The sequence below is a fragment of the Embiotoca jacksoni genome, unplaced genomic scaffold, assembly GCF_022577435.1.
Source record: "Embiotoca jacksoni isolate LCO1_2020_lvr unplaced genomic scaffold, fEmbJac1.0.p SCAF_22, whole genome shotgun sequence".
NCBI lineage: Eukaryota > Metazoa > Chordata > Actinopteri > Embiotocidae > Embiotoca > Embiotoca jacksoni.
In genome coordinates, this window is record NW_027185363.1 from 2,413,667 (window position 1) to 2,438,399 (window position 24,733).

The following is a 24,733-nucleotide window of genomic DNA, read 5'->3' on the forward strand; positions in this document are numbered from 1 at the left end:
TTTTTCTGCTTGTAATTTGGTTGAACTGGACCTTTAACTCTCGAGTCTAAAGGCTCCCTACCACATGTTTATCCTCTTCATACTGATCATATTCATCATAAAACAAAACAAAACCATAATAACATGTAAAACACAAGCCAGGGTAGCCAGAAATATTTTTTTTTCTAGTTTATTATAAGAATATTGATTATATTTTTGGTTTGCACCGAAACATGAAAAAACAATGCCTAGGCATCCTCTACACTAATCTGATTTGGTTGAACAGGCATTGTAACCACTCAGCCCAAACACATTCACTTGTCCGATCATCCACACATTAACGTAATGCAAAGCTCCACATTAAACAGAATTACCAACACGACATTGCCTTATTTGCATCCACCGACAAACCACGCACTCGCATTCACTTACCATCAAATTCATTGACTTCTGTGGGGACGACATCCACTATCCACACATATTCATATAAACACACACTCTACTGTTAGGGTTTAACTGTTCGCAGGTGTTGATATTAGATACAAAAATAAACAGCATTTGAAAACACCGTATTTCATATACTGGTCATATACATTACATGATAAGATACATCGTGGATGTTAAACAGGACACTTGAAAGCACTTCAAAGGGCTGTCACACCTGGTTCATGAAGGAGAAGATACATGTTTAGTGTGCCTTGAATTCATAATGACCCGGTGATTCGTTCAGTTTACCATCACATTTATCTCAATAGACAGATGAAAGATTTGTCAACAGATATAATGAAGAATCTGTCTTTGACTTACAAATATGAAACATGAGTCAGTCTCCTGCATGTTTATACAGCAAGATCCATAATTACCTCCGCCAGGTAACACTGAAGTACATCAAAGGATGTTGGTCGTGACGATCGCTGGTTGCCATGGTAATGCCACTTTTGGGAAAACAGCTGTTTGCTTTGCCCAAGGTCCCCACTGACCGATAGGAAACACTCAGATGTTCATCAGCGTTTCCAGATTGCCGTAAATCTGTGATTCACCTCGGCTGAAAAGCCGAGTCTCGTTCCAAATTCAGGTGAAGTGACAGGAAGGTGTCGTACACAGGAGAGGACAGTCTGATGTCGTTATTTAGTCCTGTAAGTTACCCAAACTTCATTTCCCCCGATGAGTAGCTGGCTGGAAACAGTTCATCATTTGAATGATCTTGTTATGAGGTAAGCGGGAGCACAAAAGCCCCCTGCAAATCAAATAACCCCCCCACCCCACCCCCACGATGCCGCTTCTCCACATACATTAGGACTAAAATGTTACAAAATACCCAGAGTATTAGAAACATTTGTTGCTCTGCAGCCGCGCAGCTGCGTCGAGAAGCAGGCTGAGCTCTTCCACGATCGAGTTAATGAATACAGCACATTAGTTATTACTGCACAACCTGAGGCAGCGGGACGACGTCCCTGTGCGAATGTTCGCACAGTAGAGCTGTCAGTTCCAAGAGGAGAGTCTCGTTGTCCTTACCAGCGACTCGAGACAGCCTTCGTCACTGTTAAGTGTGTCGGTTAACCCGTCAGTATCAGTCCTCTTACACCTCAGTTGTCCTTAGACAGGTAGCCCATGTTTGTGTTGGTGAGGAAGTCACAGGTGGGGATGCTGCTGACCGCCTGGTGGACGTTCATGGCCGTGATCTCTCTGGGTGCCCTGCAGAGACAAATGGACCCAAGTTAGGATTTTAACACTAGAAATAGGTTTTCAGACCGGTGCATCACTGGCTGGCTCCATAATGTGTATGATGGTGAAACACAGAGCTCTGAATCGATGCATTCAGACGCCTGTTCACTCAGTTCTGCGTCCCACTGTCTTACATCATGTCTGAAAACAAACAAAGTGTTCTACAGGCAAGGGCATCAGATTTTACTGATGTCTCTCCACAGAAAAGAAAAGCATGACGCTACCGGAGTTTACAGATATATTACAGACCAACAAAACAGACAAACACACATTTTGTGTGGGACTATTTTTAAAAGGTGGATTAATACGCATTTGGTGCTTTAGCAAGTATTTACGCCAGCCAAACACAGTATGGGGGGCTCAGTCAAAATAAAATATGGTAGCAATATTCCCCATCATGATAACACAACGCAGCGCTATAGTGCAGCTCACTGACGTGCTTTTAATGGTACTTGGACAACAATGGAAGTTTATGTCACTGAACGGATGCTGTAAATTAGGAAGTTCATTGTTATGGAATATTTTGTTTATATTCACTTTGTGGACATGCTGAGAACAGTCTGAGCATCAAACCGGTGGGTTGGACGAGCCCCACATATAATTAATAAAGTGAGAAATGGAGCACTGAGCAGGTTGCATGTGAGAGAGAGAGAGAGAGAGAGAGAGAGAGAGAGAGAGAGAGAGAGAGGGGAAAAAAAAAAAAAAAAGTTGACCTGTTCGGAGGGGATTTGGCGTAGGCCCCAGCCAGAGCTTCTCTCAGGATGTCACTGGCAAACTGTTCTGTGGCCTGCGCACACACACACACACACACACACACACACACACACACACACACACACACACACACACACAGTGTCATCATTAGTCACGAAGAAGCAGTACAAGGTGAAATGCACTATCCTGTGCGGGTGCACATCTCATACATTATGTACATTCATCACTCGAGTAAAGAGTACGCTGAGGTGATGATGAGCTTCTGTAAATGGATAACTTTTTTTCTGTTCTGGCCTGCATAGTGACCGACCTTCAGAATCATGGCTTCGACTACTGGAGCGAACACGTTCTTCTCCACCTCCACCGGCTGGAAGGTGACCCCGATCTGAAAGACACAGAAGGGTCATCGTATAAAAATATGAAGAGAGAGGCGCAGCTTGCTTTTGTTAAAAAAAAAAAAATAAAATTCAGATCCTAAAAGTAGCAAAGTAAAAGGATTTTATTGGTTCAATTCCGTTTCCAAAACCCCTCTGACCTGTTGCGCTGTTTCACTGACAAACTGGGCGGACACGGAGGGGCCCAGGAAGAATTTGGGCTCCACGTCAGCCTCCTGCTCCTCCTCTTTGACCTTTAGTTTCTGGCAGGCGGGAGTCACGGTGACGATGTCGACTATTTCATCGTCTGCTTCCTCCGGTTCAGTTTTCAGCAGGGCTTGCATCTGCTCCAGCCGCAGCACCAGCTCCTCGCAGCTACTCAGGGTCGACGGGCACTCTGCACACAGACCCACATGGACATTTAACGCACCGTTTCACAAGCAGCGTTCGCGGCAGCAAAGCAGAAACAGCAGCCGCTCCAGTGAATCACTCACATTACAGATTCTCGACGTGGGGCTGCGTGATTAAAGCACAAGTGACAAAGAAGTGTGACAGACCCAAGTTTGTAAAGTTGTTTACGATTTGTAAGTTCAACAGTCCGACAAGTCTACATCAAGATATTTGTGCAAGACAGAGGACGACGAGGAAAACACAACCAGAGATTGTTGTCTGGCTCGGGCGAGTGTGTGACTCACTGAGCTAAGCAGCCTCGTCTCTCACCCTTCAGGGACAAAAGACAGAATTAATGAGAGCTCCCTGTGAATAAAACAATGAGGCGGAACGAAAACACCGAGGCTGCACACTGGCCGCCCTCACGCACAACCGGACCGCAAACACAGTACCGGATCAACTGGTAACTGCAGAGGCAATACACCCACACATGCAACACTGAAGGGGAAATATTGATCCACCGTGAGCTGCTGACAAGAGAAAAGAGCACACAAAACAAGCCAAAGCACAGTCACTGATCTTCCTGTGGAAGATATGCACCGAAACTACACACGGACAGAAACCCACCGGGCTCATTATCTATTTGCGTGAGAATGTCCTCAATGGACTCGTCATCGTTCTTGTGCTGGGGCTCAGGGTCGGGTGGCGTGTAGCCCCTCTGCCGGCACCACTGCACCACCTCTCTGGTCTTTGGGGGAGTGAGGGCCTGCAGGCGGGGTGAGCGGTCCAGCACATCCTGGACAAGCCGCTTCACTGCCACCGCTCGCTGGAGCTGCACGGACACATGCCAAATTCTATTAAGCAAAACTTACATTAAAGGCCTAAAAGCCCTAAAATCCACAGATTGACATAGATTAACAGTTTAGTTAATACCTTTTGAGTACTGACCAAAATACCAACATTTATGGGCACACGGTCTCTTTCCAGTCCTGTAGACACTACTTTGCAGCCCATCGTCCCCTGTTCTCATAGTGTAGATATAAATATCCACATCTAGGCTCCTCTGAGACAATTTAAAGTGGTAGATAAGGAGAACAGACAGCTAAGACATGGGCAGGCCTGTATGAGCTATTGATGAACCCGTTAGAAAAAGATGACAGGGGACAACTGGACAGAGATATACATCTGACCTGATAGAAACACACGAGGCAAGCAGAAATCCGGCACGAAGACAACAAAACTGCAGACACGGCAAGTTATCCCTGACATTACAGACACCCTCAACCTGAAGAGTAGGTGTTAGTAAGTGGGTGCTATCACTATCAGACGGGATTAAATTAAACCTTCATCAAAGGAAACTGCTCTGTATCCAGGACTGTTAAATGTGCACATGTGGCCCTGCTTTCTCATTTTGAAAGACCCAATAAGTTTGACACATAAGACCATGTGCATGATTTCATGAAAAATTGTAAGATATTCTGATCATTTCTTTTTCACAACAAAAAAAAAATCTTCACAGGAAATGTACATCTCCACTGTACTATCATCAGTTTGGTTGTAATGTGGTTTACAGACACTGAATGGTACAAATAATAAACATCACTGGATTTGTAATCACGAGCACACAAACAAAACAAAACAAAACAAAAAAAAAGTCACCTCTGAGGCTCTGCGCTTGCCGATAGTCCAGGAATAATACTGGTCTGTTGAGGAGGCACAAAATGGATGGGAGTCTTCAGCTAAACAAATGGAAATAAACAGCTTAACAAAACCCAGTGTTTCAACTGTCAGACTTTTCCTCTAGTTTCTGTATATAAAGTCTGTTTTCAAGCACACCAAAAGAAATGGAAGCTCACTTACTCTTTTCTGGCACAATTAGAGGGAACTTCTTCACCACGGCCGTCAGCAGCTGCATCATGGTCTCTATGTGTTCAGTGCTGAGGAAAAAGCAATCACAACTGTCAGGTTTACCATCTGGAAAATATTCACCGAAATGTCGGCCAGGAGAATAAGGTATTCTCAGACCCCTCCTTTAATACATCGGTAGCTGTGAAATAGCTTAAACAAATTAAACTCTGCTCTTCTTCAATGAAAAAGTTTTGAAAGTTAAAAATGGAGCTGTTCACATTTAAGTGGTCAAATCTACAGCAACACCAAAAACCTTTGGATTACTCAGCGTCAGCGCGGGGCGCAGTGAAAAATCTATTTCTGCCTTTCCTCTGAACAAACATATTGCTCATTCCTCTGGAGCCCGATATATACTTGCTTTGCGTATGATGGCTGCCTCACATATCTTGAGCCTGTTTTGACTGTTGGTTGTGTATGTCCTCAAAAAAAAAAAAATGCTAAGTGACTGCTGGACGCAATACAGACATGAACAGTAGGGGCAGTGTTCGGACGCGACGGGGTCAGTATGCATGAAAACAGCGACACAACGGCCGTTATTTGGAAGACAACTTAAAGGCTGATACAGCAGCAGCTTCCTCAGCTTACGCAGTTTTAAAATAGGAAGGTAGTCCTTCCCTTTCCGCTACGCAGCAATAACGGCGACTGTTGAGGCTATTCATACTCTATTTGTGGGCCAGTATGAGTACGTTATCCAGTTACTCAATGCATTACATGTTTCATTACTTGACAGTTTGAACGTACTTATGCACTCAAAATAGAGGGTGTAAGCATACAATTATGCGATTTGAGACACAGCCTAAATCTGCAAATACCCGCATCTGTATGATGTGTCATTGCTGCTGCACTGTGACAAATATGCTTGTCAGAATAGCTGGCATGAGCTGCGAACCGTTTTGGAAGTAAATGTTGAAAACCTGCGAAAATAAACGGAAAAGAATCTGGGACCGTTATATCCGCGTGTGGGCGCCTGAGCTGGCGAAGCAACTTCATCAATCCTCATTGCTTATGGATTAAATAATGCATTTTAGGATTGCCCTCTAATGGAATCCTTAAGTAACACGTAAAGTACAGTACACTGGCAAGCATTTGAACAATTACGACACCGCTGGATGGCAACGTGAACACGTGGTTGAAAAAGCAAGTATATTTCCAGCGTTAGAAGCCAGTAAGCATGTTTGCTGTAAGTGATAGCAGCTTTACAACTCATCCCTGTCCTTACTTGATGAGGTCGTGCATAGAGTTATCTGCCCCTTGTTCCTGCTTGACGGTGGTAGCTGCAGGGGTAACATGGACAGAAGTGGCGGCCGGAGCAGTCACCGGGGGTGATGGACCAGCTGTGACAGCTGTGCCAGCACCTGGTTCGGTTTTCACTGTGGCAGCAGAGAACGACAGCAGGACAGCAAGTGTGAGAGAAAGGTTCGTTTTTATTCAACGCATACCATTTATTTAAATGGGAAGAGAAAAGGCAATGGTGAGGTGAAGATACTGGAGATGGGAGTTAAACCTTAATACTGTTTTGCGTACTGAGCAAAGTTATAACGCAAAAAAAACAAAATGGAGAGTGGGTGGAGTGAAGATGGACCCCTCTCACCTTGTGCCAGGGGCAGGGCAAGGGAGGGGGAGGCCTGGCTGGCAGGGCCTGGGGAGGCTCCAGCTCCAGCTGCTCCAGGGGTGGTGGAAGAGGAGGAGGAGGAAGGAGTACTGGAGACTGGGCCTTTAGACACGACTATACACGGAGAAAAACACACTCGGATGGATCAATGGCCCGTTAGGTAAATAGGTTTAACACTTAGATGAAAAATGAGAAGGGGGGGGGGGGGGAGATGGGCCCTACAAAAGCTGTTCTTACAGAGAAGTGAATCTACAGTTTGTTTGTCTTCTATAAATCATTCTGTAGTCATCTGCATTGGGAAAAAGACTCAGCTCAGAGACAAACTAATTAAAGCTGTTATCTGCTATAGTCTTCCCCTGGTTGTTTTTTTTAACTTCTTGTCTTATATTTGTCATAGAGATACCTTACCTTTCCCAACAGGCATGAATATGGTCTGCAGCCCAGTGGACCCAGCGCCAACCCCCAGCTGCTTGAGCTGGTTGGCAGGAATGGTTAAGACTGTCTGCTGGCTGCTGGAACCTCCAGAGTGGATCTTCAGCATACCTGGACAAAACACAATCCATTCTTGATGGGAGAGCAATTTGTGTTTGGACCTGGACTATACTTGTAAACACATTCAAACCAACAGATAACCGTGATGTGAGGTTTCTTTCTGCCTACCTGACAGAGCAGCACCTGTCTTCCCTCCTCCGGCTGCCACTCCTCCGACTAATGAAGCTGCAGTAGCCAATGATGTCCCGCTGCTTTTGGACACACACACTGCCGTCCCTCCCCCTGCACCCTTGGACATGCTGATGACGGGCATATTGGGGTTCCCTTTTGCAACTGTCACTACGGCACCAGTTGAACCAACACCACCTTTCGTCAATGTGGCAGAGTTGCCAGCACCCTTGACTAATGAGGCCACAGTCGCCTTCGACAGGCTGCTACAGGCAGCAGCACTGGCGTTCTTAGCTGCACTGATTACTGCTGCTTGGTTGGCTGCCACCAGGAGTGAGTGGTGCTGAGAGGCAGACTTCCCACCATCAGCAGCCTGCGTGGGCACACAAAAACTCATCTGTCAACCAGGAAATACAAAAACTCTGCCCTTTTGCAACTTTTTCCAAAGTACAGCAAAGGCTGAAAAGATGCTCCATTCATTTTAAATTATTGATGTTCTGATGACAAACTGTGCTGCTTTAGTGTGAATACCAAGAGTCCATGAAAGAACACGTATACATTTTCGAGGATAAGATAGACCAATTAATAGTAAATTCATTTAAAAACACTCTAATGTATTTGGGTGAAAACTTTCATTTACAAAACAAGTCATTGAACACCCATTTAAAGGAGCAACATCTCACCGTATCGGCACTCACATGAGAGTGAATATGTTTACGATACATCAAATACTGATGAGACAAATCCGTTTACATCGATGCACAGGGGTATTTAAAAGAAGATTCCCTGTCGCTTGACCGAAGTTACAATTAACTGTCTATTCTTTATTCTGCTGATGTCTGTTTTGCAGTGCAGCTCCCGGAGTGAGCCGGGCTGATCAGGTCACTGGTTTTATGGAATTCTCAAAGACAAAAGAGTCAATTTCTCTCACAGAGTCCTAATAAAGAGCAGTTCTGTCTCGCTAGTGTTTGCATCAGCATCTCCAGTGTTTTTCCTGTGTTAATACTATATATATATATATATATATATATATATATATTTATTACAAGTCGCACAAAGTGTTTCCATTTCTCTAGCTGTTGAGGCCCAGCCACTGATTCTAAAGCCGTTATCACCCAAACCCAGACTGCTGCTGATTGACTGCTGAGGGCGCTTCATACACCTTCTGAACTCTCTGCCATTTCTGACAAATACATCACCAACCCAGCTATTGCACTCACATGGGATCACTCCTGTTTTCTATGTATTCCAATTGCAAAGGCAAATTGTGCATTTGCATTTATCTCACTTTTACAAAAGATGGAAAAACTTATGCAAAAGCGTTGAACTTCTAGTCAATATAAATTTGATGTCTGCACTTTAATACACAATGCATATAATTCTAAAAAAAAAAAAAAATCACTAAAAACATTCCCACCAATTATTTTTGCAATTGGGAATTATTGAATTATTTTATAGCAGATTTTGTAGTAATTTAACAGGTTAGGAAATTTTGGTAATCATAAACAAAAAAAAACAACTGTTTACAAGCATAAACGAAATACTTCAAATCTATCTCAAAAGTAACTGCTGTTTGGATTAAAATGACTTTTAAAAAAACCACAGCTGTCAGAAAAACACGAGGACCGTGAAACTCGCCTGTTGTTGGCTGGCTGCCGCTGCGCTGACAGAGCCGGGGGAGGAGCTAGCAGCAGTGATGACTCCACCCGTCATCCTCAGTGTGGTGGTACCCGGCTTGGACAAGTGGCCTGCTCCCGCTGCCGTTACCGTCTTAACAGAGCCGTCAGACAACTTCACCTGTGCACCCTGGGAGCCTCCCACCACCTGTCAATTATATTAGAGGAGCACTTACCCACTTATAGCAACAACAGCCCACATGAGCAGGATAAAACTGTCAGAGAAGCAACGGAGGGGACAGAAAATTCAAACAACAACAAATCAATGTATAAAAGACAACCTGCTTCATATCACTCTACAGTTTTCAGTTGGGCAAAGTGGTAAGAGATGAACATGGCTATGATGCTGTTATATAAAATGAGACAGATTAAAGTGCTTGATGGGACTTGTCCACCTCTAGCCCAGCAGCACATGCGTGAGTCAGGCCTACACCAGCTGTTGCCTGGACAAGTCCTTCAGTGTTACAGTCACATATGGGATGGAAAAGGAGGAAAACTGACCATGTGTGTGTCGACTGCTTTCATGTCACGTTTGAACAAAAATGTTTCGAAGCGTTTCCTCTGAAACTGCAGATGAAAGTAATCATTACAATGTTTTGATTAGACTCCAGCATATACTACTAAAATACGAGTCTGAATTGGAACGCATCAAATTTATTGACAAAGAAGGAAATTATAGTCATTCTTTCTAATCTGACAAATCTTGTAAAAACCCACTTAACCAAATGAAGACCAATGACGGGTAGTAAATTATTGAAATTAAATAGTGCTTTTAATGTACTTTTTCTGTTTTTGGATACCATACAAACCAACATGCTTTTATAGAAACAAATGCAATACGAACCATATTATGAGATGTTGAGAAAATACTATTCAGTAGAGCTCTATATGAAAAAAGGTCAACCTAAAAACTACATGAAAAAAAGAAAGCATTTGAGAAGTATGCCATATAAGAAGAAGTGCATAGCAATAAGTAAGAATAAGGTCAAGAGAATCAATATTTCAAGAAGAAGAGGAAACAGAAGTGCTGGCAAACATCAAAAGGAGGCTTTCAAGTGCAACTGTCTCAAAACTCTACCAGTCATTATTCAAGCACACTTTTTCCTCATTTATACCCCAAGAGACTAACCAGTTACAACCAATAATCACGGCTTAACCATCAGAATTGGACTGTTAGTGAAACAGTTAACAACACAAACAATAGTAGTAACTGCACCAGCTTCCATTAGTATCACACAGTCGAGTCCTGCCCTCAGACAAGTTCCCCAAACTGACCTGAGCCAGGATGGCCGCCTTCTGTCCAGCTGTCACCCGGATAGCCTGCTGGGTAACAGCTGCTGGAGATGATGCAGCATGACCTGCCGAACTGGAAGCTCCCTGCTTCCCTGAACCCTGCGCAGGCTGGCCGACCAGGAACGTACCCTGGCGAAAATGGACGAGAAGTTCCAAGTTAATGGTACAACTCCCTTTTAAACCAGTCTTAACACAGAGGTTTTATGTTACCAGTATTACACTGTAAAGTACAGTAGGACACATTTTCATAATATGCAAAGGATGACTATTTTACTTAGGAAAAATGTTTTTATTACAACTATTTAATTCTTCATTTATCATAATCGCTTACAGAAAATTTAATTCGCCTTTGGTAATTTATCCCTAAGATCTTGACTACAATGTGTGTGTGTGTGTGTGTGTGTGTGTGTGTGTGTGTGTGTGTGTGTGTGTGTGTGTGTGTGTGTGTGTGTGTGTGTGTGTGCACGGCGCTTTAGCTGTTAAAGGAGATATGTGTAATATACTGCAGTATATTGTGAAGACATCACAGATCCTTTAAGATGGATCACTATTAGGAAAACACGGCACAGATTCCCATTTTAAATTTAGGTGGAAACCTCTGTAGGCCACTTCATTATATGCCGTTAGCTATATGCACAGGCAGCACTGTTCTAAAGCTGCTAAAGCATGGATCAATGCTGCTATAATGAATGTGTCTAATTAAGAACAAGTCAGGCTCAACCTTTACAAGAATACAAAAACTTGAGAATCACCAAGGAAAAGAAATCCCATTTGAACACAGTGCAGGTCATGCTATAAGTGAATAAATTCAAAAATCGGTGTTTCTGTAACAGCGGTGGGGATAATGTGCACAGCATCTTCAGCAGCCTACAAAAATCGAAATTCACAGACACACAAAAGACATCAAAAAGAAAAAAATCATACCAGCGTATGAATGTCTGTAAGGTCTGTAATGCGGAAAAAATGTGTGTCTACCCACCTGTGGGGTCTGTTTAAGGATATAGGACGTGTAGGAGAGGTTGGAAGAGGAGGAGGAGTTCTGGGAGCCCCCAGTGCCTGCTGACGAGCTGCTCTGGGACTGCTGACCTAAATCACAGACAGCCACATACACATCAGTCTCAAATCAGATAAACAATCCTTTTATCCTCGCTCCAAAATTAACATATTATCTCTCTAGCTTCAAATAGGTGAAAGCATGATTTTCTAGACAGACAGAGTTATATTGGTTTAATGCTGTGAAGCTCATTTTCTTGAAAAAAAAGAGAAAAAAAGACAGGATGCTGCAAAATATCTTTGAGCAGAAAGAAACAAGATAGCCATGACTGACTCACTGGCCAGTAGGAGCGCAGCAGCCAATATCTGCAACAGTCGCAAGCATGCCTCGAGTTGGAAAGTCACTACAAAAGTGGATTTCTTTTTCCCCAACTTTATGACGCGCCTCCAGCAGTAACACTTTTAATGGAGCCGTCTACAACTTGAGGCACGGAGGAAAATGCCCGGGCGAAAGCTTTTGGCTGGGACGCGAACCCCAAATCCTGAGTCACCTTCTCAATCGAGAATTTCTTTCAGTTTGTGCCACAAAAGTTCATTAAAGCTACCTAATCTAGTCTTCTATGTAAGAGAACCAGTGTACAGTTGTGGTCAGATGTTTACAAGCCCTCATTATAGACATGAATGTCATGGCAATACTGGACTTTCAAGGGCGTGGGTCATTTTGGAACTTTCAGTACCATTAAATGAACTAAGTGTATTTATCCTTTAACCTGTGTTGATTTCAGAAAAGCAAAAAATATATTTAAAGCGTGTGTACCAACTTCTTTTCTTTTTCTCTATTAAAGATGTGTATTGTACAATCATTTTGACCCAGAACAAAATCATTTCAAAGAAATCATTGAAAGCTTAATATTGCTATGACGTTCATGTGTACGTCCGACCACACCTACATCTATTACTAAAATGTGCTGCGTGTAGTGAAATGCTCAACTTTTATCGGTGTTCTGAATTCACTTGGATAAACTTGGAAATTACCATAAAGACCCAAATTGAAGACAACGTCCTAGAAACTATATTCATAGTATGGAAGCTGTATTATATTTGAGGACATGATATTTAAGTGTTGAGAACAACAAGTGTCCTACTTTAATTGATTAATTACATTTGAGAGTTAATGGGTTGTGGCTGCTGCAGCGTGAATGCTAAGCTGCTTTTTACTGTTCTTCCTGCAGTGTGGATTCTTAAGTTAATCAGCCCATTCAAGTGTTAACTAAGACCAACCTAACCTGTATTATCTGCTGACTCATGTTATGTGCTACAGGGTCACATAGACATTAATACAGGGTCACAAAGAGCTTTATTACGAGAATGGCAAGACATTCAACAAGATATTCTTTGAACTGCTCAGTCAAAGAAACTCTTTCCTTGTTCTTAAAACCCAGAATTTCAAGAGGAGTGTGTCAAGTACGTGACTGAAAATCAGAACGACAAAGGGAGGGGGAGGAAAGGCTAAATCACTATTAACTGACTCTGGGTTACTTTGTCGATGTCATTAATACGGGATGTAACATGTCTTACTTGCACTGGAGGCTCGGAGGATAGCTCCCTGTGGAATAAGAAGCAGCTTTCCCTTCCCCGATGGGTTTTTACTGTTGGTGGTCAGGTAGAGCTTGGTGCCTGGAGGCAAATTGGCTAGATTGGCCAGATTGTTCGCTGGCAGCTGAAGAGTAGCCATCACTAAGAACATACAAATGAATATTAATATACAATATGGATATATTTTCCTTGACTGAACCGGAATACAACACATTTTATAGTTATCATTTAAAAGTAGAAGGTTAAGTATACTACAGGCCCTATACTACCTTTAAGTCAGAAATCGTGTTTTCCAAATAACGAGTAAAACAATAGAGAATAAATAAACAACTTCCTAATATGTGCATGTGCCCTGTTGTAAAATTGTAATTACTTGTTCTGTTCTACCTGCATGACATTGTACATTGGATGTATATATACGTGTGTGTGTGTGTGTGTGTGTGTGTGTGAACTCTGACCTCCACTCTTGCCACTTGAGCCACCAGCCGCCTTGGCAGCAGCCTGTTGACCTGAGATGCTGCTAGCTCCACTGACAATGGCTTTAGCGACTCCCTGAGCCAAAACCTGCTTCCCACCCATCACCTTGGAGACAGAAGTGTTGCCCTTGGCAACCAGAATCTGTCCACTACTAATAGCAACTTGTTTCACTGAAGACTGAAGCGCTGAGTTAACAGGAATACCCAACATCTGGAAATAAGAGAAGTGCCATGTTAAGTTTCTGAACGATCAACTTTTTACTCACAACTACAGTATATTACAATTAACATGTGAATTATTGATACGCTTGTGTGGGAGTGTCAGGGCATATCCAAGAGAGACTGACCTTGCTAGATGTGGCCCCTGTGGCCCCTCCGGCCTGTTTCTGTGCTGCCATGGAGATCATGTGACCTCCCTTCACTGCGACAAACTGGTGTGCTGCTGTAGCAGCAGGTTGCTGCTGGCTGGTTACTGTGGAAACCATCTGCTGTTGCTGTGTTGAAACTTCCCCTGGCTCTTGCTTGATGATAACCTGCAAAACAAACATGGAGAGGGACTGTAACGGTAACACCAGCCACACTGCTTTGAAACAACAACAAGTTGAAGATATTGCAGCTGGTTAAAGTATTCTTTTACTCTGTAGGAAACAGAAAAATCCTGTATATTATTAATATAATGCTTTGACTGTACATGAAGATCAGCTTTTTAAAGGTTAAAGAGAAAAGATTCGTAGCTTAAAACAAATTTTGGAAAATAAGCATCATAATTTATTCATCAAGTCGACGATTTTACATTCCCCATCTGTCCTTATCTACCCTGGCCTTTAGTACAACTGCAGATATCAGTGCTTTATAACTAAGAGAACTACGAAATCTGAACCAATGCGAGCGCCACTATGATAAAACAGAAATTTTAAGTGGAATCATGTTTCATTCTTTGTGGATAGTGATGAGATGATGAGCGTGTGGGAGTGGGAGGATTTTACTGCAGGCTATTGACACAGTTTTCGTGAAACAGAACTGTGCAATTCTCTCTGCAAAGCTCCCGACACCCCGTCCCCATCTTTAGAATGATGTTCCATTTAAAAAGCTGCCAAGGCACTCGCATCTGCTGAAGATAGCACCCTGGTCTACTATTATTATCACACTGCTTTGTTGAAAGATACAGATACTACAGGGACAATCTTAACAGTGTGAGGACAGCTCAGTAAAAAGAAGTCATGTTTAATGTTGAAACCTTGAAGTCTCAGCCGACTCACCTTAACCCCTGAGGAGAGGAAGGTGCCCGTGTGAACTTTAGGCGCTGGAGAACGTGTGCCTTGAGCAGCAGACTGTTTGGCAGACGGGCTTCCTGCGAAATAATTCACACACAATAAGTCACAGAATAGATGACTGTGCTGGAGAAAGCCACAGCAGTTCCTGTAATCCTTTCCAGAGATAGCAAGGCCATAGCTGTGCAAGGTAACAGTGTCGTGTCAGTGCTACTCAGTGTGGGTGTTGAAGCCCAGGTTTGGCTGCACTGTATTCCCTCACAGAGCTGAGTACAGCTGAAGTTTTATTCCTTACCTACTGCATTCAAATTTGTTTCATTGCAGGGTTGGTAAATCAGCCAAAACACCCACATCAACCTCATCCAGCTTGATAAAACATCATTTAACAGCACTCCAACCCGGCTGCTAGATTTGGTTGAGCTGTGCATTTGTGAAGAAAGTGTAGGAGTGGCTGAGTGGGCGTGAGAGAGCAATCTAGGGGAAAGAGCTCTTACGGGAAATATGAACTGACGCTGCTGATGTGAGGAAGTAAATACGACGGCTATGGTCATGTAAGATGACCTGGCTTCGTGAAGTGGTGATGCTGGCAGGAAGTACACACTTGTTTCATCTGGCAGTGAACTTAATCTTTGTAGACAACCACAGACCATATTCATGGAGAAATACACAAATATATACAAAACTTGATGCGAGTGCGGGGTCTCATCCAATATCTTCCTAATCTGGCCATGAAGCACATCACCTCAGTCACCATGGTAACCTCTCTTCCAGCAACTATCCTGCTGGCTCACCACACGTCATACTTTAGGAGTGCAAAATGGGGACAAAAAGAGAGACTCAGGGACACAGCCAGAGAAAACACAAACAGAAAGGAGGAATACACAGAGCTCGAGAGGAAAGAACAAAGGGATAAAAGAGGACAATAAAAGAAGCCAAAACATATATTTGGAGAGAAACAGACAGAAAAGAGGAGTTTAGAGGCTATTATTCATCATCCGTCGGGTACATTCTTCACAGCCATTTATATATTCTGCGTGGGCGGTTCAGACACCGCTGTTCAATTTCGCTACAGGTCCACTTCCGATTTGAAGCAGCACATTGACACTGAGTAGGAGATGTGTACCTGTGGAGGCAGCAGATGAGGAAGCCATGCCGATCACTTGGCCTGGTTTGTCAACAATAATATAAGGGTTGTTGAGCGCAGAGGAGGAGCTCTGCTTGCTATGGACAGGGGTGGAGGTCGTGGGTGTGCGGGGTAGTGGGGAGTGGCTTGGGGTGGAGATGGGTGACCCTGTGGGGGTGAAAGTACACAGGCTATTAGAGGATAATGACAAATCAATGTGGAATAAGGTGCAAGTGAAAAAATGCTTCAGGGCTTGTTGAGATTTAGCACAAAAAAGCCTTCCTGTCGAATGATAGGGTGTGGGTGATTAGTATTTTAACTTGATACTAATCTGTGGAGTGTGTATAACTATATACAATATTTGGTCACAAACTCAATTTTTATGAACCTCTATGCAAAATTAAAACATGTTCCTAGGGGCTCCCAGATGTGTGATGAAAATAAATGTTAAGTGACATACAGTACATGTGCATGCGTGTTTGGTATACTCCATTTCTGATCTTTGTGCAACAAGCAGAACGTTGATGTCATTTTGCATTCCCTTATTTTGTGGATAGTTGATTTGGACAAAATAAATGTTTAACCCTACATCAAGCAGAAAGGTTTTGTTTAATTAGTAGGTTGTCATCATGTCTACCAGATTTGGCTATTAAAACAAATATGTGCCTGTAAGAACACGAGAGAAGCCTTTTTCATTTTATCCCTAAACTCGGATGTGCAGCAAATTCCAAACAATGACTGTCCTCACTCTAAGAAGTTGAGAATGTGCATCGATACCAGGGAACAAAGTGTGCAAATTATAAGCAACAGGACCAACATATTAATATGTTATATGTCAGTTTGGTGTTTTTTTTTTTTGTTTTTTTTTTAATGTTGGCATTTCTTAATGAGTTTCATATTTCATCTGCATGAAAACAGTAATAAAAACTATTTTGAAAAGAATTAGATGAAATAAGGTTGTGTAACTTGCACTTCTCTCATTTGAGTGGCAAAATCCCCCCAAAAAATGTATGAAGAGGAAGGAAGGCAAAGAGATGAAAATGTGAAAGCGACACTGGTTGCAGACACTTACCTGAAACTATTTTACAGCTCATGGTGATTGGTTGGAATGACTTCCCGGGAGACTCAGCGGGACTCGGAGGCTGTCCTTGGGGGACAATCTTACAGCTTGCTGTGATAGGCTGGAAGGCAGAGTTGCCATGGGAACCCAGAGTGATCCTGTCACCAGCTTTGGGTCGTGTTGGAGTGCGTTCGCCAGCGGTGAGGCTTGTACTATGACCACCTGCAGGCCTCCCCATTTCTGCTTTGATGAAACCTGAAGATGGAAGAGTAGATTTCATTAAAAGTCTGTTTAAACTTCATCTGAAGTTGATAATCACATTCTGACAGTTAGACCCGAGGCTTCAGTATTCCCAGTGAGGTAGTGAAGTTTGCTCATGACCCATTTTACATCAACCCTGAGGCAGACTTCAGTGTAAAAGCAAAAGAGGTAATGTCTTGAAATGATGTTGAAATATAAAAATCAAGGCAGTGTAGTTTCTCTCACTGACTCAAACAGGCTCACAATGACAGAAGTCTGATATATATGATAGTTCTGTAGTTCTAGTGGTAGATCACCTGACTGGGGTATGTTTTCACTCTTAGTGACATTGCAAACACGAAAGATCTGTTGAATGATGACTCAAACAGGCCAACCCACTGCAAGACTGAATTAGATTTTCACCTTAAAAAAAATATGGATATGGACCTGATATACGCGCCAATCGGTTCTGATTGTATTGTGAACAGGCCCATTTATTGTTATGGCCCTGTTCATGTAGATACTGTTTTACTATATTCATATTGTTTTCTACTTTTGTGGATTTGGATCTCCGTGGTTGTATTTTTTTGCACTTCTGTATCAAGCCTTGTAACTGAAGCTTTCCAGTCTTTTTATATAGACTAGCTGCTGTCTGGAATTAATACAGTGAAAGTGAAAGAAAAGGGATGCGTATGACTAGTTTATTCCTTGTGGTTAACATCATACTTACTGTGAGTATGAGATTAATTCAAAGCCATAAATTGACAAAATATAATAATAAGTGATTTGGATGTTTGGTCCTCTTGCTATTGAAGTTAAAAAGACCTTACATACATCATCAGGTAGGTGTCCCGGAATTCTTAAAATGTACTATAATATCCCTTTTCATGCTCGTGTTTAAAAAGTGTCTCTGTTGGCGTACCTTTGTCTACAATGGAGTCATGCGACATGGGAGAGCTAGAGTGTCCATAAGCCTGGGTCAGGGAGGTGGGCAACATGGGGCTGGCTGCTCTGTGAGTCACCTTGGAGGAAGAGGGCGGAGGGATGTAGTCTTCCCCAAGAGAATTCCTATAGAGTTCCACATCAACCACCTGCAACAAATACAGCTCATCGTCAGAGTAAAGCTCTGAGAAAAAAAAAAGTCACACCGGACACACAGTGAACATTTGATAACTTACAGTTTCTGCCCCGAGTGTCTGTAGCCCAGTGTATGTTCTGTCCAGCTGTAAGAGGACAATAGAAGTCAAAATAAAGACTTTGGAAAACTTTAAGTTACACAATAGAGGCAGTGAAATAGATAAATGACGTATAATTACTATACGTTTAAGTGATATAAATGCTTCCTTATAAGGATGACCAAATCAAATTACCACAAACATCAAATTAGATTGTGCTACAAAGTAGTCATGAAGCAAAGCAGATACTTTGTCTTTGTTTGCGAAACAACAAATCCATGCGATCTTTTGAAGTCCTGTCTTTACTGAATCCTGTGTAGTTAATTATCATGTGCAGATTATCAGTTGTAGATGTCATCAAAGACACAAAGTGAATCATTAACCCATCAGGATGACAACAAGAGGCTCAGTTAAAATTGCATGTGGAAAAACACTTTCACAGTCGGAAGAGGAGAGGCAGCTGAAAGATGACGTGGTCTATGATGTGGTCTGACCTTTAGCTGGTGGATGATGTCAATACGTTTGTTGCGAGGGTCTTTGAAGTGGATCTGGATCCTCACAGGAAACTCACCCCAACCGCGACGTGTTAAATGAAAGGGAGGCTCACTGAGAACAGACACATTAAAAATGGCTTATGTAACATCATTAAAATACAAATGCGGAGGGAAACATATCTAGGGAGAATCCATCACAATGCCTTTGTGGGGAAAAAAAAAAAAAAAAAAAAACTCTCACCCTGTTTTCTCACTGAGACTTAGTTAATAATCTCTTAAAATCAATGACTTGGCTCTCATCTTCTTCCCCTTTGAAGCTTGAGGTTTTCATCCCAACATGACACTGATCTGACTGCCCGCATGTGTGCCTGAATATTATATGTCTGTTCACGACACCCTGCAAGTGCTGCATTTGTTTTTTCTGACTTTTATTCATCCCCTCATCTACATTCAGCCTGTGTTGAGAGTCAGCAGAGAACATCGGGCTTGTGTAGAGTTCACCGAGAATGAAGACTCGAGTCAGTCGAGGGGAGCTTATGAGCAGCTGCAACGGCAACGTGAGCACTTTGTCAGCTCAAACAGCCAGGAGGCTACAGCTCAGGATAAGGATTGCTGACTGATGAAAGAGATCATTTATTCAGAAGCCATGGGCAAACTTAAATCCTTTGCCGTTTTTGGAGGATAATACCCGAAATGAGACATCTCAACTGCAGAACTCAACACCACAAAAGTTCTGTTCCTTCTCGATGATTCCTAAATTAAGTGTGCAACACTGATCTACACACCTTAGTGCCTTGGGCAAAGAAAAAGACCAGACTGTGTGTATAATTTAGGCGTGTCCAGTATCACTCATGTTGATGTTGCCTTCCAGTTTGACTCATGTGGTTGATAATGTTACTTGTAAAGATGTGTCTGTACAATCTCCATCATTAACATATTCTTTGTTATTTTTCAGAAATACTAACTACTGGGAAGATTAACCTGAAGTAATTATGACTTAGTATGATAAACATTGCTTTTCACAGTAGACTGTGTATAATTTAGGCGTGTCCAGTATCACTCATGTTGATGTTGACTTCCAGTCTGACTCGTGGTTAATAATGTTACTTATAAAGATGTGTCTGTACAATCTCCATCATTAACATATTCTTTGTTATTTTTCAGAAATACTAACTACTGGGAAGATTAACCTGAAGTAATTATGACTTAGTATGATAAACATTGTTTTTCACAGTGATATGACCGATGGGATGAATGAGTTGCAGCATCAAATATGCACAAGGGGGCACTGTTTAATAAAAGATTTCCATGACGGTCTGTTTACTGCTGAGACAGTGGAACACAATGTGAATGTTAGCAGACCGTTTTGTTTTTTTTGTTTTTTTTATTGGAAGTTGAATTACATGTCAGCTGCTGATGAAAACTATCTCTTACGCAAGTGTTATTATTGTTTCCTTACTTCCATCAGTTTAGCAAGTGGCGTGTGGAGAAAGGTGGGGCAAACTACTGAGCCAGAATACAAAATTTGGGGGGGAAAATAAATGATGTGTCCACCCGGAGGGAAAATCTTATTGGAACAAGTTTGTCCCTGTCTTTTGACTCCCATTGCTGCCTGAGGAAACCACATGATACAGCAGCCAGCTGACAATTTTTTTTATAAGAGGAGAAACTTGGCCTATTAAAATAATGTGTGCCTGAGTGAGGCGTGCTTATGAACACTTTATCTGATATAATATACAAAACACCAAACTGGCACAAACCTGACTTCCACTAGGTCATTGGGCTTGTAGCTGGGATGCAAGAAGAACCAGACTTTCTTCACAAAGTGGTTGATGCTAGGTTCCCTCCTGGAGCCTCGGACGTACACCATCCACTTATGGGTAGACTGGTCGTTCTCTTCCCGCATGTCAGGGGGAATGTACCTGACAGTAAGAAACAAAGAGGAAAAACAGCCAGAGACAGTGAGGAACACAGGGGATGATGTATAGTCATTTGGTTTAAGACGGTTAAGGGAGGAGGAGTTCAACATGACGCAAGTAGCAAAATCAAAACATGTGCAAAGGACCTGGTACTTTTTGCAATGTATTTGTCTAAAACCTCAGAGAAGGGTAGAACAGGTAGAAGAGGGGATTAAGGGAAGACAGGGCCGATCCTCTCAGGCCCCAGGGGGAAATAAATGAGGTAAAAAGGTATTTTCAACTTTGATCAAGACCAGGCTTGCCGTAAAACTGAATTACAGCGCACTCTCTCTCTCTCTGTCTCTCTCTCTCTCTCTCTCTGTCTCTCGTGATCAATTTAAAAAAGCAATCTTCATTTGTGACTTTAAACTTTTTCATCAGTTAAAAACAAAAATAGACCCTGATCCAGGCTCCTAACCTCTACATTGGAAAAACCTGCTCTGCAACATACTGAGTCAGAACAACAACTAAGTGAGGAAGGTATTAGTTTGGTTGCATACTTGGATACATTCCCCACTACGATTGTCTTCTTTGCATAGAGTCTTGAGGCCTCGTCTCCAGTGGTGTGATAGGTCACCCTCTGCTCAGCTCCTATGGACGACGGAACACCGAAGGTGTCCTGCAAATAATCAAAAACACAGCAGGCTTGATGAAAGGCTGAAAGGTGACGCTGGTACCCACTTCACCTTCATCAAACCATCAGTAACCCTGTCATTTGTCAGGGGAACTCACTTTGCATGTGTTACGTCCAGGTCTGCGTTCCTGCCTGCTGCTGTCCTCTCGCCACGATCCCTCTCCATTCCTCTCGGTTCCCTCTCCTTGCTGCGAGAGGGACTCGGACTCTGAGTGCACCAGAGACAGAGTCTCAGAGCCCTGGTTGAGAGGCGACGACGAACGGGATGGGGACTCGAGGAACCGGCGGATGGCTGGATGGTTCAGCACAGCGGGGTCACTTTTAGAGGGGTGCTGGGACACGGAGGAAATGCTGGTTAACGCAACTAAACCGTCCCGCCATTTTAGAGCAGCTGTCTGAACCGAAACGTGCGTGAAAACTCACTTCTGGGAGCTTTGTTATTCCAGTGTTGGCGTAGTAATTGGCCACTATGCACGCCCGTAGCTTGTCCATCATCCTCCTGGCTTCATTAAGTCGCTAGAAAACCATAAGAACAACAAATAAACCAACATGCTCTGCTTTACATTGAACATAAACAAAAAGTCTGTAAGTGACTTTCCATAGCAGCACAGCTTTTTCTACTCCTGACAACAAAAAAAACAACCAGTTGTAAAGTAAAGTAAAGAAAAGACAGTTTTCTAATAAACATCCACACACCTGACTGATCACATCTATCTCGTGCTCCTTGTTCTTCATCTCCAAAGAAAACTGCTCCCTGATGATAGTTTCCATTTTCTGTACTGCTGCTTCTCGAGCTGATAAAACGAGGCAACAACAACAACAACAACAACAACAACAAACAAACAAAAAAGGAAGAACAACTATTAAAGAAACAGGGAACAAGTGGGAACATTTTGGGATTTGACCACAACAACGCAAAGCAGGTGTCCTGGCGGCAACTTACCATTATGTTCAGCTGCTTTGTTTCTCTTACTGTTGAGCACCAGCGAAATGTCTTCATAGTCGGGATCGCTGCCCTCGATTTTCCTTTTAATCCCCGACATGGCTGTCTGTAAAGAAAACACACGTGAAGGGAAAGTGCTCAGCAGCAGCCAGCGTTAGTTTTTTGTTGTTGTTGTTGTTGTTTTTTATCACTTCAATGCTCTGATTTCTAGTTGTGACAGAACTTAGCGTTGAATTAAGGTGGCTAGCAGTGAAGCTGAAAGCTAATGCCCAAAAGCTAACACAACGTTAGCCGGCTGTCTACCCATCTAACACGCTTCAAACTGTTGACCGAAAGTCTTCAATGAAGCAAACGTAAGCGGTGAATATTAAACAAACCCCCCCCCTCCCCTCCTCGTGTCTCACGAGCTCTGCGTTTTGATGAATCCGTCCCTGTCGTCCTGCCGGCAGCGCTGCAACGTTATCAACCCCCTGTTTTGCTAATTTAGCTACTCGCTTAGCACACAGTTATAGAAACCGATTCAGTCTGTATGAAATGCAAACTTACTGGCGGTACTCGCGCTGTGGAGCAACGTTTCTTTGGTAGGCGTGTGTTTTAATTCAACGCGAGCATATCCTTTGCGTTTTGCCGTGCTCAGCCCCCACTCGTGTTTTGCAAATTGATAAATATCGAGGTGGACAGGAAGCTAACTTAAGTAGTGGATAGTTAGCCTTGCAGTTCCGCCGATCGGCCGCCGGGGGGCGCTGTTTTTACAATAACAGACCAACCGTGATCATCTCCGTGTGTCATTTGGTTCGCTGGAAAAAAGGATGTGTTTTAGGTTAGGTTAGGGTAGGTAGTTACTTTATTCATCCTCAAGGGGACTTCTTTTTTCTTTTTTTTTTTCCCGCTACAGCAGCATACAGGAAAGCAATAAAATAATAATAAAATAATAAAAAGCAATAAAATAACAGTAAAAAACAAATTAAATATAAAATGCACAGTATATAGAGTACAGTATATATATTTTAGATACAAACAACCAAGAAACACAGACAACAGTGTTATTGTACTGTGATGGATTTTTGCCAGAGGTGATTTATTGTACAGTCTGATTGCAGCGAGCAGGAATGATCTCCTGTATCTGTCCTCGTGACAGCCGGAGCTGGAGGAGTCTTTTGGAGAATGTGCTCCGCTGTCCCTGCAGCAGCAGGTGGAGCAGGTTATTTGCATCACCCGTCCTCTAAGCATTTACTTAAATAACTGTCCGTATGATTTACGTAGAAACTGCAATGAAGATGGCATGTCACCCTGTGTACCCTCATTACATTACTGGAATGATAACATGATCTGATGACATTACAATGCACAAGAACTCTTCAGGCATTTTTCTTACGTTATCATTTCCGTGAGTAATTCGGTGGAAATCCTTTGAGTCATCACATTAGTACCACAGCATTGTGACAAAAAAACTGGCAGTGATTCTGGACAACAATGAAAACATTGTATAATCGTTGCCAATGCTGCTATCAGTAAGCTCTGTCAGGTAAAGGGTGTACTTCAGAATTTTGAGAGCCAAAACCAGATAACGAGGGGATCAAGTTTCTGATGAGCAGACCTGAGATGATCAGTACTGGGATCAGTTCCACTTGCCATAGCCTACCATCACGCAGCCTTCACAGAGCTTCACAGGTTATCACCCCCTACTTTGCCCCAGGAGCATGCATTATCAGGCACCTCAGGGTACTTTTTTTTTTGTCACGCAGATAGTTAAACAAGCAATGATGCCAAAAATTTTAAGCCACTCAAAAATATTCAACCACAGGTGGTAAAAAAAAAAAATAATATTCAAAAATCTGGACAATAAATATGAACTATTTTGCAATAAATCATTCTCTTATTATGTGTACTTTTCTTTTCTTGAAGGAGGGATTATTTTGTATTATTATTTTAATGCTCAAATAAGTTTCCAAGCCTAAATTTTCCAGTCAACATCAACTAAAAGGCCTCTGTTTCAACCGTGCAAATACATTTCCATTCCAGCCAACTTTGATATTGTAGACATTGTTTTTACATTTACTCATTGGTCAAGAGATATTTCACTGTAGTGTCACAGGCACCACCTTGTCTGCATACATCCCTACATAAGGTAGCATTTCTAGGAAGGTCTGTGCTATTTAAAAGTGCAGTTGAATCTACCATACACATATCAGACTCATTAAGCCTCCAACAGTACCATAGCGGTAGCATCCTGATTGATTCACTGTGGCCTTCACCAGGATGTGTGTGGGTGACACAATACTGCCGGTGCTAGATGTCTTTTAAGTCCAATTGTTTTAAACACACAAACTTTGATGTAAAGTGTTTTCCTGTCTGTGATTGACTTATTAAGAGTCCATCAGCGGCGCACAGAGTGCAGATAGTGGCGACAGATATTACTTGAATTCCTTCCATGTTGAC

At 42.5% G+C, this 24,733-nt stretch overlaps 1 protein-coding gene across 3 annotated transcripts; it reads right to left on the bottom strand.

Moving 5' to 3' along the window:
* Positions 1 to 153: 153 nt before the first annotated feature.
* yeats2 (YEATS domain containing 2) lies at positions 154 to 23,012 on the bottom strand. Of its 3 annotated transcripts, none has more exons than XM_069157219.1 (30): positions 22,841 to 23,012; positions 22,295 to 22,400; positions 22,048 to 22,145; positions 21,775 to 21,867; positions 21,450 to 21,683; positions 21,218 to 21,336; positions 20,520 to 20,681; positions 18,760 to 18,871; positions 18,269 to 18,313; positions 18,013 to 18,181; positions 16,863 to 17,105; positions 15,791 to 15,958; positions 14,656 to 14,747; positions 13,744 to 13,929; positions 13,379 to 13,607; positions 12,903 to 13,061; positions 11,311 to 11,417; positions 10,314 to 10,460; positions 9,001 to 9,186; positions 7,363 to 7,735; positions 7,111 to 7,245; positions 6,682 to 6,816; positions 6,310 to 6,460; positions 5,043 to 5,119; positions 4,842 to 4,921; positions 3,810 to 4,014; positions 2,954 to 3,189; positions 2,729 to 2,803; positions 2,418 to 2,491; positions 154 to 1,674 (listed from the first exon to the last, which is right to left on the bottom strand). In XM_069157219.1, the coding sequence occupies exons 2-30, from the start codon at positions 22,392 to 22,394 to the stop codon at positions 1,566 to 1,568; spliced, it is 4,299 nt and encodes a 1,432-aa protein (XP_069013320.1). In that variant the 5' UTR covers positions 22,395 to 22,400; positions 22,841 to 23,012; the 3' UTR covers positions 154 to 1,565. The 3 variants fall into 3 exon arrangements, with proteins under 3 accessions (XP_069013320.1, XP_069013321.1, XP_069013322.1); XM_069157220.1 differs by lacking the exon at positions 22,841 to 23,012 and adding an exon at positions 22,699 to 22,760; XM_069157221.1 differs by lacking the exon at positions 6,682 to 6,816.
* Between the last annotated feature and the right edge of the window lie 1,721 nt (positions 23,013 to 24,733).

Excerpts from the sequence above, each read along its gene's own strand:
- yeats2 (XM_069157219.1), bottom strand. The coding sequence starts at position 22,394 with ATGTCGGGGATTAAAAGGAAAATCGAGGGCAGCGATCCCGACTATGAA. Across the intron at positions 21,868-22,047 it reads AGATAGATGTGATCAGTCAG|CGACTTAATGAAGCCAGGAG; the intron begins GTGTGTGGATGT and ends ATGGTTTTCTAG. Across the intron at positions 1,675-2,417 it reads GCCAAATCCCCTCCGAACAG|GGCACCCAGAGAGATCACGG; the intron begins GTCAACTTTTTT and ends TTGTCTCTGCAG.